The sequence below is a fragment of the Hylobates moloch genome, unplaced genomic scaffold (assembly GCF_009828535.3).
Source record: "Hylobates moloch isolate HMO894 unplaced genomic scaffold, HMol_V3 SCAFFOLD_16, whole genome shotgun sequence".
NCBI lineage: Eukaryota > Metazoa > Chordata > Mammalia > Primates > Hylobatidae > Hylobates > Hylobates moloch.
Genome location: NW_026652291.1, coordinates 61,121,666 through 61,137,632, shown reverse-complemented (window position 1 = coordinate 61,137,632; position 15,967 = coordinate 61,121,666). Strand labels below are relative to the sequence as shown.

The 15,967-nt window shown below is 51.5% G+C and overlaps 2 protein-coding genes across 4 annotated transcripts in view; both read right to left on the bottom strand.

Annotated features, from left to right (window-relative positions):
• Window positions 1-3,271: 3,271 nt before the first annotated feature.
• Window positions 3,272-8,585, bottom strand: IRF9 (interferon regulatory factor 9). Its single transcript, XM_032180094.2, has 9 exons — window positions 8,198-8,585; window positions 7,224-7,404; window positions 6,394-6,577; window positions 6,032-6,162; window positions 5,585-5,663; window positions 5,410-5,481; window positions 4,589-4,930; window positions 3,582-3,697; window positions 3,272-3,422 (listed from the first exon to the last, which is right to left on the bottom strand). Exons 2-9 carry the CDS (start codon window positions 7,401-7,403, stop codon window positions 3,348-3,350), a joined length of 1,179 nt encoding a protein of 392 aa, XP_032035985.1. The 5' UTR covers window position 7,404; window positions 8,198-8,585; the 3' UTR covers window positions 3,272-3,347.
• Window positions 8,586-8,879: 294 nt separating this feature from the next.
• The window catches only part of RNF31 (ring finger protein 31), a 13,532-nt gene continuing 6,444 nt past the window's right edge, over window positions 8,880-15,967 (bottom strand). For 2 of the 3 annotated variants that reach the window (XM_032180092.2, XM_032180093.2), the window contains 10 exons: window positions 14,183-14,356; window positions 14,001-14,099; window positions 13,821-13,910; window positions 12,090-12,204; window positions 11,856-11,974; window positions 11,486-11,599; window positions 11,296-11,353; window positions 9,576-9,672; window positions 9,126-9,294; window positions 8,880-9,013 (listed from right to left, as the gene is read on the bottom strand). In XM_032180092.2, coding sequence (XP_032035983.1) covers window positions 8,960-9,013; window positions 9,126-9,294; window positions 9,576-9,672; window positions 11,296-11,353; window positions 11,486-11,599; window positions 11,856-11,974; window positions 12,090-12,204; window positions 13,821-13,910; window positions 14,001-14,099; window positions 14,183-14,356 — 1,089 coding nt within the window. In that variant the 3' untranslated portion in view covers window positions 8,880-8,959. Of the gene's footprint in view, window positions 9,014-9,125; window positions 9,295-9,575; window positions 9,673-11,295; window positions 11,354-11,485; window positions 11,666-11,855; window positions 11,975-12,089; window positions 12,205-13,820; window positions 13,911-14,000; window positions 14,100-14,182; window positions 14,357-15,967 lie in introns of all 3 variants that reach the window. The other variant, XM_032180091.2, reaches the window with a different exon arrangement.

Below are 15,967 nucleotides of genomic sequence, written 5' to 3'. Positions count from 1 at the left end.
GACGGCAGGGTCCCATCACAGGACCTCAGAGGTCCTCATGGGGATTTGGGCTTTTACCCTGGGTGATTTGGGACCCAGTGGAAGGTTCTGAGCAGAGGAGTGACATGACCAGAATTATTTGTGAAAAGGATCTCTACTGTGTTGAGAATAGCTTAAGGTAGACACGAGTGGAAACAGATGTGAAGGAAGCAGAGGAGGAGACATGAGAGATGGTGGTAGTTTGTTCCAAAGTGTTGCTGATGGAAACAGAGAGAAGTGGTCAGACCCTGCATACATATTGAAGGAATAGCAAGCGACAGGATTTGCTGATGAATTGGATGTGGGGTATGATAGAAAATGGAAGGAGGCCAGGTATGGTAGCTCACACCTGTAATCCCAGCACTTTAGGAGGTCAAGTAGTTGGGACTATAGGCGCACACCACCACACCTGGCTTTTTTTTTTTTTTACTTTTTTTTTTGAGATGGAGTTTCGCTCTTATTGCCCAGCCTTGGAATGCAATGGCACGATCTTGGCTCACTGCAACCTCTGCCTCCTGGGTTCAAGCGATTCTCCTGCCTCAGCCTCCCAAGTAGCTGGGATTATAGGCATGTGCTACCATGCCCAGCTAATTTTTTTAATATTTTTAGTAGAGACGGGGTTTCACCATATTGATCAGGCTGGTCTCGAACTTCTGACCTCAAGTGATCCACCCACCTGGGCCTTTCAAAGTGCAAGGATTACAGGTGTGAGCCACCATGCCTGGCCTCACCTGGCGCATTTTTAAGAATTTTGGAGAGCCAGGCGCGGTGGCGCACACCTGTAATCCCAGCACTTTGGGAAGCTGAGGTGGGCAGATCACCTGAAGTCAGGAGTTCAACACCAGCCTGGCCAACATGGTGAAACCCTGTCTCTACTAAAAATACAAAAATTAGCCTGGCATGGTAGCGCGCACCTGTAATCCCAGATACTCAGGAGGCTGAGGCAGGAGGATCACTTGAACCCAGGAGGTGGAGGTTGCAGTGAGCCAAGATTGCACTACTGCACTCCAGCCTGGGCGACAGAGTGAGACTCTGTCTCAGAAAAAAAAAAAAAAAGAATTTTTTGTAGAGGTAGGGTTTCACTATCACCCAGGCTAGTCTCAGACTCCTGGGCTAAGGCAATCTTCTCACTTCGATCTCCGAAAGTGCCAAGATTACAGACATAAACCACTACGCCCAGCTGAAAAAAAAATTTTTTTTTTTTTTTTTGAGACGGAGTTTCACTCTTGTTGCCCAGGCTCGAGTGCAGTGGTGTGATCTTGGCTCACTGCAACCTCCGCCTCCTGGGTTTAAGCGATTCTCCTGCCTCAGGCTCCCAAATAGCTGGGATTACAGGCGTCTACCACCACGCCTGGCTAATTTTTTGTATTTTTAGTAGAGACGGGGTTTCACCATGTTGGCCAGGCTGGTCTCGAACTCCTGACCTCAGGTGATCCACCCACCTCGGCCTCTCAAATTACTGGGATTACAGGTGTGAGCCACAACACCCAGCCAAGTTTTTGTTTTTAATCAAAATAATTAAAATAAAATGGAAGTCAAGGAGATAATTTAGACCTTGTACAAAGAAGGTCCAGGAAGGGTTTCATCACATTGCATCACATTGAGGGCACAACAGGGTTTGTACACCTCTGCACTCAGTACCTCATTTCTTCACTGCTAGTGCAGAGAATGTCTAGGCGCTTGGCTTCCCAGGGGAATGATGGACAAGACTGAAGGGAAGAAGGGAGGTCCATGGAGGCAGGGAGGCTCAAAGGCAGCACTGAAGCTTGTCAAATGAGGCAGCAAGAAGGTCCTAGGAGGACTTAGGCATCCAGATTTGATCATGTGTGTGGGCCATTGAGGGCTGAAGAGTGAAATGACAGGAGGAAGTCTGGAGAGCTAAGCTGGTGTCATATGCAGGAAGAAAGAAGCTGAAGGCTGTGGCCTGGGTTGGAACTAGTTTGCTGGAAATGAGTGTACAAAAAAGTAGGTGACAAGTGGCCTTGTGGTGAAGGAAAAAATTCCAGTTTGGTAGTAAGATGAACATGGGGGAAAGGGAAAGGAGTGTCAGCCAATTTGGAGCCCTCAAGTCTCATGAACAGCATGACATGGCAGTCTAGGCCGGAGTGCTTTTTTTTTTTTTTTTTAAATCTTGAGACAGAGTCTTGTTCTTGTTGCCCAGGCTGGAGTACAATAGCACGATCTTGGCTCACTGCAACCTCTGCCTCCCGAGTTCAAGCGATTCTCCTGCCTCAGCCTCCCAAGTAGCTGATGTTACAGGTGCCCGCCACCACGCCTGGCTAATTTTTGTATTTTTAGAAGAGACGGGGTTTCACCATGTTGGCCAGGCTGGTCTTGAACTCCTGATCTCAAGTGATCCACCCACCTTGGCCTCCCAAAGTGCTGGGATTATAGGCGTGAGCCACTGCGCCCAGCCGGCCAGAGTGTCTTTTATGGGGCTTAGATAGAGCAAGGAATCCAGTTTGGGAGTACCCTGCTGGGGTGACAGTGAAATTTGTGCTGGAGGAAGAGGTGCCAGTAACAGCAGGTACAGGTTCAGCAACTCTTCTGACTCCTCTGTTCTCAGGCCCCAGGGCCTCTAGACCATAGTTTCAGGTCACCCTCAAGTGTCTCCTCTTCATTTAGACCTCCAGTCTAACTAACCTCAGGCCCAATGTTGGGGCCTTCTAGCAAGAACTGTGGAGCCCAGACTTTACCATGTGAAGTTGGTGGCTATAGTGCCTGGCTGAAGGCTTGGTGCCCAACCCACACCCTAATCTTATCTGCCCAGAGGGTACCTCTGTAGAGTGCCAGGCCCAGGACCCACAGGGCCCAGGCAGCATCTTAGCCAGAACCTGTGGGCAGAGGGGAGGAAAGAGGCTGGAGATGTCAGCAGGAAGAGAACCCCAGTGCCCCACTCTTAAGTTCACATCTCTGTCTGTGACCACTGCTACCTTCTTCTCCCAGAAAATCAGATACTGATTCCTCTTTCAATAAAATTTTATTTAAATCCTTAGTGAATATCTCAGAGGAAAATATAAAGTGCTTGGCTTTAGAGTTGGGAGGTCAGGGAAGAGGGAAAGGCCCCCTGGGTTCACACCATTTGGAATTTCCTAGTCCCTTACAGATGAAAGAGGGTGTATATCTCAAAATTTAAAAAAAAAAAGGATAAAAAATTAGCCTTGAGTTCTCCACCAGCCAGTGTGTGCGAGGGTTTTCAGGACACAATTATCACGGACAACTATTGAGAATTATCACAAAGAGGACAGGTCAATCGTGTGAAGAATGAGTCTATTTCAAAGGAGACAGGAAGAACAAAGAGGTGAGGTGGAAGATGGGTCCCCCAGGCTCTACACCAGGGACAGAATGGCTGCCTGCTGCTCTGGAGTCTCCTCCAGCAAGTATCGGGCAAAGGCCTGTTCCATCTGTATTGGAAGAGATGGAGAAGAGCGTCTCAGTGAGTGCATCAGGGACAGACACCACCCCCAGGAGCTCCTTCCACACTGGGAGACCCCCTTCGCCTCCCGGAGCACCACTGTCCCTGCTCTCATTAGATGGGTACTCTACCTCTGCTCTGAGCTCACCTTCACTGTGATAAGATTCTGTGGAGTATGGCTGGAGCCATGGCTCTCTTCCCAGAAATTCAGTGTTACCTGGAACTTCGGTGGGGGGCCCAGGCCCTGAAAGTACCTGGCCAAGTCTGAAAGAGAAAGGGTCAAGGGTTGGAAGAACAAAAAGAAGAGAGAGGGCCACAGGCAGGGAGAAAATAGTGAGGAACCCATGATGTAGAGAGGTAGGAGGGGGTCTTGCCAGAGCAGGAGCTGCAAGGTCAGAAGTACTTGGAACTAAGTGCTACTCACCCATGTGCAAATAGGAAAGTGTGCCCCTGCCTCATATAAGTGCTTAGAAGTAGCGGATCACAGCACAGCCCGACAAGCTCTCTGCTGGGAGAGTTTAGAGTCCTCCCAGGCAGCAGCCCTGGCTGCTAACACAGATGTGCCCAGACCTTTGTTACTTGCTCACATCCTCCCAGTGCTAGGGTACCCATGGCCCTGGGAACACCTACACTCTGCACCCCCTGTACACCTGGTCCCACTCTTAAGCTCAGGTTTAGAATTAAGTAGGAGCTGGAATTGGATGGGAGAGAAGCGCAACCCTAAGGCATGCCTGGAGTGTGGTAGAGACAGTGCAGCCAGGGCCAGAGTGTGTGAAGTGTGCCAGCTCTCCCAAATCTGTGTATGTAGGAGAAGGCCATGAGGCTCAAAATCTCTGTGCCAATTCTTCTGTGCACCTTCACATAGTGACTGCATGCTTCAGTGTGATGGTGTTCTCCAAGATATGACACTCTTGTGCTGGGCTCTACCTGAACCACCTCTTCCATTGTCTTGGCTGGAGGAGAACTGCCAGGTAGCTGCCAGGCTGGGCATATGGCCACACAGGATGTGCAACACACAAGTGCAGGAGTGCCATGCGTAGGCTACATGGAGGATCTGCTGGCAGATAGGGAGGTGGCAGGACCCACCAAGTTGGGCCCAGGGGGTACTAAGAGGTAGGGGGTGGGAGCTCAGGTGCCCAGAGAGAACAGCCTCACCTCTGCAGAAGTAGGCGGTTCTGAAGAGCTCCACGCACTCGTTGCTGGGCAGCAGATGGGGGCCTGGCCCAGGTGGAGCCTGGGGTGCGTTCCAGGAGATGGGGATGGGGCAAAGGCGCTGCACGAAGAGGCCTCGGGGGTTGCTGGCCACCAGGATGCCCCTCTCAAGCTGGCTCAGCAGGCGCTGCGTGGGCTCCAGTGGGCCAGGCTTGGGGAACAGCACCTGCTCCATGCTGCTCTCAGAGCCTGAGGGCTCAGCCACAAGGCGGCAATCCAGGCTTTGCACCTGGGCCTCGCCCACCACGCGCCCGTTGTAGATGAAGGTGAGCAGCAGTGAGTAGTCTGGGGATAGAACAGCCCTACCTGCTGCTGGAGGAGCATGCAGGCTGGCAGCAGCCCCTCCCCAGGGGAACAGCTCCACCTCCCCTCCCCGCACCAGCCAGGGGGCTTCCTCTCAGGTTTTCCTATCACTCAGGCAAGTAGCTAGTATGTGATTCACCATGAGGCCTCAGGGCTCAGTGCCCAAGGGCTTGTAGTTTACTAGAAGGTCCCTTGAGATTGGGCCTCTGTTTGGCCCAGTGAAATCACTGTCTCAATGTAGATTTCCAGGAGAGTGTATAGGGTGGTATTTTTGGGAAGCAAGCTTTTTGGAGTCTGGCCAGGCATATGGAATTCTCGCCACCTAGAAACCAGTGCCTTGGGCTATGGTAATGTGGGCACAGTTTGCTGTAAGCCCTGACTGACTAGATAATGCATGCATAGTCAAAGGTGGAAGACCTCAGGGGCACAGGGCACAGGAGGAAGTCAGAAATGCCACATACCTGGCTCTGGAGGAAGCAGAAACTCCAGGGACCTCTGATCCCCTTGAAAGGGGGCCTCAGTTGTATCTGTAACTGGAAGGGAAGCAAAGGCACTGGTCATTCAGAGTGGGACTGGGGAGTCTTGGGTCAGAGGGTGTGGCATGGAGGATGACACAAGAGGCAGGGCAGGTGGTACCTTCCTGTGGCTCAGGGCTGCTGCTGCTGCTGCTCCCGATGTCTGAATGGACTGCTCCCCCACTGGCCCCCTCCTCCTCCTGCGGACACAGTGTCTTTTTTTTTTTTTTCTTTTTTTGAGACAGAGTTTCGCTCTTGTTGCCCAGGCTGGAGTGCAGTGGCGCGATCTCGGCTCACTGCAATCTCCGCCCCCGGGTTCAAGTGATTCTCCTGCCTCAGCCTCCTGAGTAGCTGGGATTACAGGCAGATGCCACAACGCCCAGCTAATTTTTGTATTTTTAGTAGAGACGGGGGTCTCACCATGTTGGTCAAGGCTGGTTTCGAACTCCTGACCTCAAGTGATCTGCCCGCCTCGGCCTCCCAAGACACAGTGTCTTTCATTGGCCCACCTCTCCCTCTAGTTACTGTCCTGCCCTTAGGCCCACCCAGTTCCCTCTCCATCTCTTACATTATTGAGGGAGTCCTGGAGCACAGAGGGACTGAGTGTGCAGTTCTGCATGGCACCCTCTTCCTCCTTCCTCTCAGAGGACACAGAACTGTGCTGTTGCTTTGATGGTGATTTCTGAGTCCCTGGCTGGCCTGTGGAATTGTTGAGGGACAGAGAAAGGTCAGGGTCTTGAGCAAGGACAGAGGGTAAAGGAGAGGTCTGAGGCAGTGAAGGATGGGCGGGTCTAGGAAGGGAAACCTGGGTTGCAGCCCCCCAGGGGCATGGACAGGGCAGAGCTATGAGAAGCCTGGGGGAAGCCCGCACATCTATCCTTCCTCCCCAGTCTGCTGACTCTAGGAGTGGTTGGACAAGGGGAAACTCACCAGAGACGGTTCCTGGTGGCAGCAACTGATACACCTTGTAAGGCTCAGCAACATCCATGCGGCCCCTCTCAGGAACCTCCTTAAATTCAGAACTCTTGTTGAGTGCACAGCGCAGGCGAGTCTTCCAGACAGCCGGACCTCCTGTGTCCCCCTCCTTATACTTTCCCTTAAATATTGCCCAAGCCTAGGAAAGAAAGCAAGGGTAGAAGAGGCAGTGTGTTACAGGCTCCACCTGCCCCTCCAACAGGACTGGCTTTACGGGAGTACAGCTCTGAGCTCAGAAGGGATTATGCAGGGTCTGTGCTCTGTGTTGCCATCTTGAAATCCCTGGAAATTTTTTTTTTTTTTTTTTTTTTTTGAGACTGAGTCTTGCTCTGTCGCCAGGCTGGAGTGCAGTGGTGCAATCTTGGCTCACTACAACTCTGCCTCCGTGGTTCAAGCGATTCTCCTGCCTCAGCCTCCTGAGTAGCTGGGGACTACAGGCATGTGCTGCTAGGTCCAGCTAATTTTTGTATTTTTAGTAGAGACAGGGTTTCACCATGTTGGCCAGGATGGTCTTGATCTCTTGACCTCGTGATCCACCTGCCTTGGCCTCCCAAAGTGCTGGGATTACAGGCATGAGCCACCGTGCCTGGCCAATATCCCTAAAATTTTTGAACAAGGCGTCCACATTTTCATTTTGTACTGGACTCTGCAAATGATGCAGCTAGTTTTCCTCTCCAATCTGTCCCTTATCTGAAACCCAGGCAGACGCAAGTGCTCAAGGGTGAGTGTACCAGTGTATACACCATCCCTCACGCAGAGGAACAGTGGTTTCCAGGCCCTTTCACCTTGAAGAAGGCGGCATCCTGGTCCTCCCGGAAGTCCTGCTTGCCTGCATGCTTCCAGGGAATCCGGAACATGGTCTTAGCTGTATCATCCCAGCACACTCCGGGAAACTGCCCACTCTCCACTTGCTCCACCACCCAGTTCCGGAGTTTTCGGGTGCAGCGTGCCCTGCCTGATGCCATCCTGGGGGATAAGAGGGGCAGGAAGCATCAGAACAGACACTTTGGGAGGCAACATCTCCTGAGACCCTGGCCATTGAGACTAGATTCTGGCAACAGTTCTCAGAGATCCCATCCATCTTCTCTTAGCTCTAGACACATTTCAACACTCTATGAGACAGAATTGTTTCCTCTCTGCCATCACTAGCAATGACAAACAACAAAACCCCCCAAAACATTGTTTTTAGCATTCTAAGCTGTGATACCTGGAAGGAAACCTTGGGCACTGGTCTTAATTTTAGGACTTTTCAGAAATGTATTGTTTAGGAAAGAATTCCCTTTGGTGATCGTTCCTGGTGACAGGCCCTGTCTAGATTCCCGAGCATCAGCAGAGGTAGGCTCTGCTGAGATGCATCAGGCTCTTTACCCACCGCCCCACAGCCTACACAACCTAGCCTCTGACCCCCAACCCCTGCCGGCCCCAGGAGTAGGTGGGGCAGGAAGCAGAGGTGGGGGTGGAGCTGCAGCAGAAGTGGGCAGGGCCAGATGGTAAAGAAACACGGTCCACTGAGGCTGGGGCCATGAGCCTTCTTCCTTGAACAATCCAGCAGTAGGTCCTCCTGACCTTTGCCCACAAGGGTCTGGGGTGCTGGCCCTTGTCAGTCTCACTCTCAGGCTGAATCTCCCACTTCCTGACTTAGAGATCTTCTGTCTATCCCTCAGTCTAATAGAGGCACCCCTAGGACCCCCTAACCCCAATCTGGCTGAACTTTCTACCCCTAGATCCCAGGCTGACTCCCATGCTTGGCTGGTCTTACCTGAGTTGCTGTCCAGGCTGTCGCAGGGCTCAGACGACCTCAGCTTAACTCCTGGCTGGGCGGCTGATCTCTCCGCCCCTTTCTACAGTCCCCACCCTAAGTTTCAGTTCTCCTCCAGGGAGGGCCTTTTCCCAGAAATCACGTGGTCTGAGTAGGGAACTGGCGGCCACTAGAGGGCAGCAGCATCTGAGCATCTCACTATCTGGATGCCACTGGCGCAGCAGGGGGGCCCTGCTCTGCCGGCTCAGCTCTAGCCTGGCTCATTCCCCTTCCTCCCTCAGATACTCTTGCTTGTATCTGACCTCTGGGTGACACCGTGGCTTCCCCAGGGAGGCCAGTTTCCTGGAGTCAGGCCTGGGACCTCTGGATTGCTGTGTACACCTGTGCATCTGCGTTCCCCCACAGTGCCCACCTGATACATACTGGGTGACTTCAAATACCAGTCGAATTCTATGAAAGGAAGAAAGGAGGCAGGGAGGGAGGAAGCCCAGGCCAGGTTGCTGGATGGGGAGGGCCTCCCTTGACCATCCAGGGTGTCAACTCCTTCCTGGTCCTGAGTCCAGGGAGGGTCAGGCACTAGGTTGCAGGGGGCCCTTTTCAGCAAAGCTCTGTCCACCCCACTCTTTCCCTGGTGCCCCTAGATGGTGGCACCAGGAAGAAGAACCACCAAGAAGCCTGGGTGGTAAGATGACTCTTTATTGGTGCTGGAGCTGTTCTTGAGGGAGCAGGCCATGGGACCCTCATCGGGACCCTTGCCCTCAGCTACTTCCTCCTGCGGGGGATACTCTGTCCCAAGGGTACCTCTTCTGTCAGCTTCTGCAGAAGGAGAGAGAAGGTAATGATACTGGAAGGCTGGAGCTCAGATACAGCCTGCACCAGGTGACTTCTGTAGGGTGGGTTAAGAGGTGAGGCTGGGTGGAGGCTATACCTGTAACAAGCGAGCCTGGTAAGCAGGGGGATCCTCTCCAGTCAAAGGCTGGGGGCGTACGTGCAGGTAGCGCTCAGTGGCCGTCTCCAGCTCTTCCACCTCATACAAGGTAGCTGGGTCCAGCGAGTGGGCATTGATGAGGCTCACAAGATACTCTTTGTAGTGTGCCCTGGGGAGAAAAGGGAGCAGAATATGTGTTCTGTTGGCTAATATTAACTGAGTGTGTCGTCTAACATAGCTGGACTCTGAGACACTTGGATGAACAAGATTAACAACCTGCCTGTGCCCACACTGCCTGCTACTATCTACCCATGCCCTTGCCCAGAAAGCCTCCTCCCTCCCATCCATTGCGAGACCTACTGCTCCCAAGGACCCACTTTACTGCCTGGGCATGCCCTCACCACTTCTACCCACTACCCAACACCATGCCCATGTCCTGCTGGCACTCACTGGCACAGGCCGGCATAGCCAGCTGGAGTTTCCTTGCCACAAGCTTCGTCCCTGAGCCCATTGGGAACCTCCTTCTGCTCCATCACTCGGCAGCCACCTAAAGATGAGGGAAGAAGGGAGCCTCTGTTGGGAGGCCAATGACCACAAAGCTCCAAAACTGGGATATCCACAAGGCAGGGAAGGCAGCCTCCAAGGAAGGGACTGAGCACAGCAACTCCTGCTTTCCCAGTGGTGCTGGTGGGTACTCAGAGGTGCCGTCAACGGCAGACCATCTGATACAGAGGCAGGGACCTTGTCCCTACTTTTATCCAAGCTGGCTTTTGGCTCATAAACACATACCCTCTTTAGTGTTTTTTTTTTTTTTTTGGTTGTTATTTATCTCTTGACTAGTTAACTTATTCTGTGAAGGTCTTACCTCTTTCTTTTTTTTAAATAGAGACAGGGTTTCACTATGTTGTTCAGGCTGGTCTCAAACTCCTGGGCTCAAGTAATCCTCTTGCCTTAGCCTCCCAAAGTGCTGGGATTATGGGTGTGAACCACCACTCCTGGCTACTTCTGTTTTGTTTGTTTGTTTGTTTGTTTTTGAGATGGAGTTTCACTCTTGTTGCCCAGGCTGGACTGGAGTGCAATGGCGCAATCTTGGCTCACTGCAATCTCCACCTCCCGGGTTCAAATGATTCTCCTGCCTCAGCCACCTGAGTAGCTGGGACTACAGGTGCCTGCCACCACACCTAGCTAATTTTTTTGTATTTTTAGTAGAGACAGGGTTTCACCTTGTTAGCCAGGTTGGTCTCAAACTCCTGACCTCAGGTGATCCACCTGCCTCGGCCTCCCAAAGTGCTGAGATTACAGGCGTGAGCCACCGCGCCCGGCCACATTTTTTTTTTTCTGAGATGGAGTCTCGCTCTGTCGCCCAGGCTGGAGTGCAGTGGCGTGATCTCGGCTCACTGCAAGCTCCGCCTCCCGAGTTCATGCCATTCTCCTGCCTCAGCCTCCCGAGTACCTGGGACTAAAGGCGCCCGCCACCATGCCTGGCTAATTTTTTCTATTTTTTAGTAAAGATGGGGTTTCACCGTGTTAGCCAGGATGGTCTTGATCTGACCTCGTGATTCACCCGCCTCGGCTTCCCAAAGTGCTGGGATTACAGGCATGAGCCAATGCGCCCAGCCGGCCACCTCTATTTTTTAAAAAATAAATTTAAAGTCTACAGCACCTGGAATTCCCAGCCAATCTCTCATCCAAATACTAACCAGGCCTGAACCTGCTTAGCCTCCAAGATCAGAAAAGATCAGTCACATTCAGGGTGGTATAGACTGTAGACTTACCTCTGTCTACACTGTAAGAAGTCAAAGAGGTTAGAACCATATGTAACACCTTTCTGTTGCCCTCATGGAACCTAAAATAGTGCCCTGCAACTAGCAGGTCTCATTAAACACTCATTGAGTTAATTAATTATGATCATTTGGGAATGGGAGAAGAAAATTAGTATTAATGCCTTCTTGGGTACCAGGTTCTTTAAAGATGTCTTATGTAAAATGGCTTAGCTGCAAGGTGGATACTACCCCCGTTTTACAGCGGAAGAAACAAGGCCTGGGGTCTCAATTAACTTGCCAAAGGGCATGCAACAAGTGACCCCAGACCCAAGCCTCCCCTTTACCCATCACATGGTGGGAGCCCAGCACACCATCTCCTCTTCTCAAAGGCTTGTCCTAACACTCACCTCCAGGGACTGCCCGGGCCCCAGCTGGAGGCTCTGTATTAAACATGACGTTATTGTCCTGAGGAGGAGGAGAGACAGACGGGTGTTACATTCCCCTTGATGCCAGTCCCTGTTGCATTTCCTAGCATGGAGCCTTTTCCATTCTTGCCCACCCTGGGCCCTGTCTTCTTCTCTCCGGGCCACCTCTGACCTGTAGCAGCTTCTGAAGCCGGAGAGCAGTCCAGTCTCGCAGGTAGAAGAGGCAGTCTCGAGGGTGGTGGCCATGCAGGGACTTTTTCACCCTGCAGTTAGGGTCTGGACATTTCTGGCAGAAACCCAGATGGGAGAGAGGAAGTTGGAGACTGCTGGGGTCCTGGCCTCTCAGGAACCCCTGCGTGAGGGGTGTAAGGGTGAGGGGAGATGGAGACATTGGAGGAGCAAGCAAAGGGTAAGGGGATAGAAAGTTGTGCTTTACATCCCATTGACCTCTTCTCTTCCCCGGGGCCACTCAATAGCCTCTGCCTCTCAAAGCCAATGGCGCCCCCCACCCTTCCATCCCTTCCCCAACTCTCTGGGCTCACATTCTTGGCGTAAAAGGCATTGTAGCAGCCGCTGCAGAACTGGTGGCGGCACTGGGTACAGTGAAAGTGCATGCAGCCTCCTCGGGCCAGGGCGTACGAGAACTTGCATTTGGGGCAGTCTACAAAGGACAAGAGGTCAGGGCTGGAGCTGCCGCTGCAACTCAAGGCCCTCAGGAAGAGAGCTGCTGGCAATGACAGGCTTCTGAGCAAACAGGCCAAGTAGGGCGGCCTTACCAATGCCGTTTTCCTGAAGATACATTGCTAGGCCCTGGGCCTGGTATTCTGGGTCGTTCATGCGTTTCCAGTTCTGGAAGTCCTCACAGCTCCGGCCTCGGTGCTGCTCCTCCCACTGCCAGAGGGAAAGTAGGCTTCACATGGGAGCACTATCCCATCCCCTGGCCTTTCCTGCTGGCCCCTCCACTCACATCCAGTGGTTCCCCAGCTTGGTTTATGTCACTGCCACCTACCATTTGCTCAGATCTCAAAATGAGAGGCCATCCTTGGTCCTTTCATTTTCTCCTACCACCTCATACTCCTTTTGCCTTGTTTCTACCCCACAGACCATCTCAAACATATCCCCTTTTCCTTCATCCCTACTGCTACCATTTTACTCCAGGCCACCATCAGACCTTGCTTCAATTGCTTGCCTTGGTTACTAGTCTCTCTGTTTCCCATTCCTGCTCCCCTAGGGTCAATTCTCCCCATGGCTGTCAAAAGGCCTTCAAAACTGTAAGTCAGGTAGCTTCCACATTATTGGTGGTGTTTTGGTTCTGTGGTAGTCTCAGGTGTTCACTTTGTTTCAGACATGATGTAGATGAAATTTTTTTTGTATCAAATATTACACTTTTTTTTTTTTTTTTGAGACGGAGTCTCGCTCTGTCACCCAGGCTGGAGTGCAATGGCGTGATCTTGGCTCACTGCAGCCTCCACCCCCTGGGTTCAAGTGATTCTCCCGCCTCAGCCTCCAGAGTAGTTGGGATTACAGGCACATGCCACCACACCCGGCTAATTTTTGTAGTTTTAGTAGAGACGGGGTTTCACCATACTGGGCAGGCTGGTCTTGAACTCCCGACCTCAAGTGATCCACCCACCATGACCTCCCAAAGTGCTGGGATTACAGGCGGAAGCCACCATGCCTAGCCAAATATTACACTTCTTAAAAGATAAATGTGGCTGGGCATAGTGGCTCATGCCTGTAATCCCAGTAGTTTGGAAGGCTGAGGCGAGGGATCATTTGAGACCAGGAGTTGGAGGCTGCAGTGAGCTGTGACTGCACCAGTGGACCCCAGCCTGGGTGAGAGTGAGTTCTTGTCTCTAAAAATAAATAAATAAATAAATAAACAAATAAACAAACAAACGAAAGATAAATGAGATAGTATCACCCTTGCTTTATCTCAGAATGAAGGCGGACGGACGCCTGCCTCACTTGGCCTCCAGGGCTCTCCAGACCTGGCAGCTGGCTTCTCTCTGACCACCTGCCACTCCCGCCTTGCTTTCCAGGCTCCAGCTGTACAACACTTTTTCTGACTCTGGCCTTTCCATGTGTTGTTCTTTCTCTCCCCAATGCTCTTTGCATGGCTGGCTTCTTTTTAATGTTTAGGCCTGAGCTTAAACCATTTTAGAGAAGACTTGTCTGACCTCTCTACCCTAAGTAGGTCCACTCTGTTACCCTGATCTCAGGTTCCTGTTTGTTTTCTTCCTAGAACTTATGCCTATGCATAATTAGTTCCTCTGGCTTATTTTCTTTCCTTCCTTTCTCCTCCCCTTTCCTTTCCCTCCCGATTTCCTCCCTCCCTCTGCTTTCTTCCCTTTCTCCTTGTGCCTAGTCTTTCTGACTAGTCTGTAAGCTCTTTTGACCTCAGAGCTCATGTCTATTTTGCTGTCCAGTACACAAACTCCCCTGAGTCTAACACAATACCTGGCAGTAGCTCAGCAAGTATTTCTGAAAGGATGAATGTGCCTCACCTGGCGCTTGCAGCGCACACAGAAGGTCTGGTGACACTGGGGACAAGTCGCCTCCAGCTGCTCACGCTCATATATGAAGCCAAAGGAGCACTGGAAGTGCAAGAGCATAAAGTTATCAAAGGCCTGACCTGGAACTATCCCCTGCCCCTCCACAGTAGCTCCCCTGGGCAGGCCACTTACCTGGGCACACCACAAGAACTTGGGGTCCCGCATCAGCACACCCTCGGTCAGCTTCTTATGGAACAATGCATAGGCATCTGGCTCTAGGCTCTCTCGAAGCTGGGGACAGGATGCAGAGGTGGTGGGTAGGAGGGTTCCTGTTCAAAGCTCAGGGTACCTGAGTCCTAGAGGGGCTGCAGTACCTGGATGTCAAGGGTAGAGAAGTAGCTGAGCAACTGTGTGTCATCGGTGAGGTCGGGGCGGCCACAGGCAGGGCACACCATGTCTGTGATATGCTTCTCCTTCAAGGCGATGGTGAAGTGCTGGCGGAAGCAATCAGGACAGATGGTGCACTCACAAGAAGTCAGGGCCTGCATCTGGAAGGTGAGGGGTTGGAGGGGAGGGGGTCAGAAGCCACAGCTGCCAGCTTAGGGAAGAGGCAGTGGCCAGGTGTCCACTAAGAAATCAGGGTCTAATTAACAACTGGGCAGGGTTAACAACCTCAAATGCCAGCAGGGGCCAGGCAGGCAACCTAAACATCTGAAGATAGTCGGGTGGAGGAAAATAGACAATGGTGACACCTAAGGTAAAGGCAAAAGTGCCTATAAAAACATTCATAATCCATTAAATATACAAATAACATGCTTGAAATGACAAAACTATAGAGGTGGAGAACAGATTCATGGTTGCCAGGTGACTAGAAGTGGGGGCAGAAGGGTATAACTAAAGAGGTACATGAGGGAGTTCCTTTGTGGTGATGAAACAATCTGTATCTTGATTATGGTGGTGGTTATATGCATCTATACATGGGACAGAACTGCACAGAACCACACATACACACAGCGGCACATCCATGTGAAAAATGAACAAGACCTGTAGTATAGCTAACATTGTAGCAATGTCTTATTTCTTGGTCTTGATATTGTACCATAATTATATAAGAAGTCACCACTGGGGGCCGGGCATGCTGGCTCACACCTGTAATCCCAGTACTTTGGGAGGCCAAGGCAGGCGGATCACTTGAGGCCAGGAGTTCGAGACCAGCCTGGCCAACATTGTGAAACCTTGTCTCTACTAAAAATACAAAAATTAGGCCAGGCACCACGGCTCATGCCTGCAATCCCAGCACTTTGGGAGGCTGAGGCAGGCAGATCACCTGAGGTCTGGAATTCCAGACCAGCCTGACCCGTCTCTACTAAAAATACAAACTTAGCCAGGTGTGGTGGCGCATGCCTGTAATCCCAGCTACTTGGAAGGCTGAGGCAGGAGAATCACTTGATACCCGGAAGGCGGAGGCTGCAGCTAGCTGAGATTGCACCATTGCACTCCAGGCTGGGCAACAGGAGCAAAACTCTCTCAAAAAAAAAAAAAAAAAAATTAGCCGGGCATGGTTGCAGATGCCTGTAATCACAGCTACTCAGGAGGCTGGGATAGGAGAATCGCTTGAACAGGGAGGCAGAGGTTGCAGTGAGCCATGATTGCGCCACTGCACTCCAGCCAGGGCAACAAAGCAAGACTCCATCTCAAAAAAATGTCATTGCTGAGTGAAGGTTAGTGGAAAGTACACAGGACTCTATGTACTATTTTTGAAACTTCCTGTAGATTCTACAATTATTTATTTATTTTGAGACACAGTCTCACTCTGTCGCTCAGACTGGAGTGCCGTGGCGCGATCCTGGCTCACTGCAACCTCTGTCTCCCAAGTTCAAGAGATTTTCCTGCCTCAGCCTCCCAAGTAGCTGGGATTACAGGCACCCACTACCACGCCTGGGTAATTTTTGTACTTTTAGTAGAGACAGGGTTTCACCATGTTGGTCAGACTGGTCTCGAACCCCTGACCTCAGGTGATCCACCCGCCTCAGCCTCCCAAAGTGCTAGGATTACAGGTATGAGCCACTGTGCCTGGCCAACTTTATGTATTTTATTATTTTTTTAATTTAATTTTTTTTTTTTTTGAGATGGAATCTCATTCTGTCACCCAGGCTGGA

What these genes read in the sequence shown, in the direction of transcription:
- IRF9 (XM_032180094.2), bottom strand. Translation starts at nt 7,403, where the DNA reads ATGGCATCAGGCAGGGCACGCTGCACCCGAAAACTCCGGAACTGGGTG. An exon ending in AGGATGCCGCCTTCTTCAAG is followed by an intron (nt 6,578 to 7,223) that starts GTGAAAGGGCCT and finishes TTTCTTTCCTAG; the next exon opens with GCTTGGGCAATATTTAAGGG. An exon ending in TCCAGGACTCCCTCAATAAT is followed by an intron (nt 5,664 to 6,031) that starts GTAAGAGATGGA and finishes CTGTGTCCGCAG; the next exon opens with GAGGAGGAGGGGGCCAGTGG.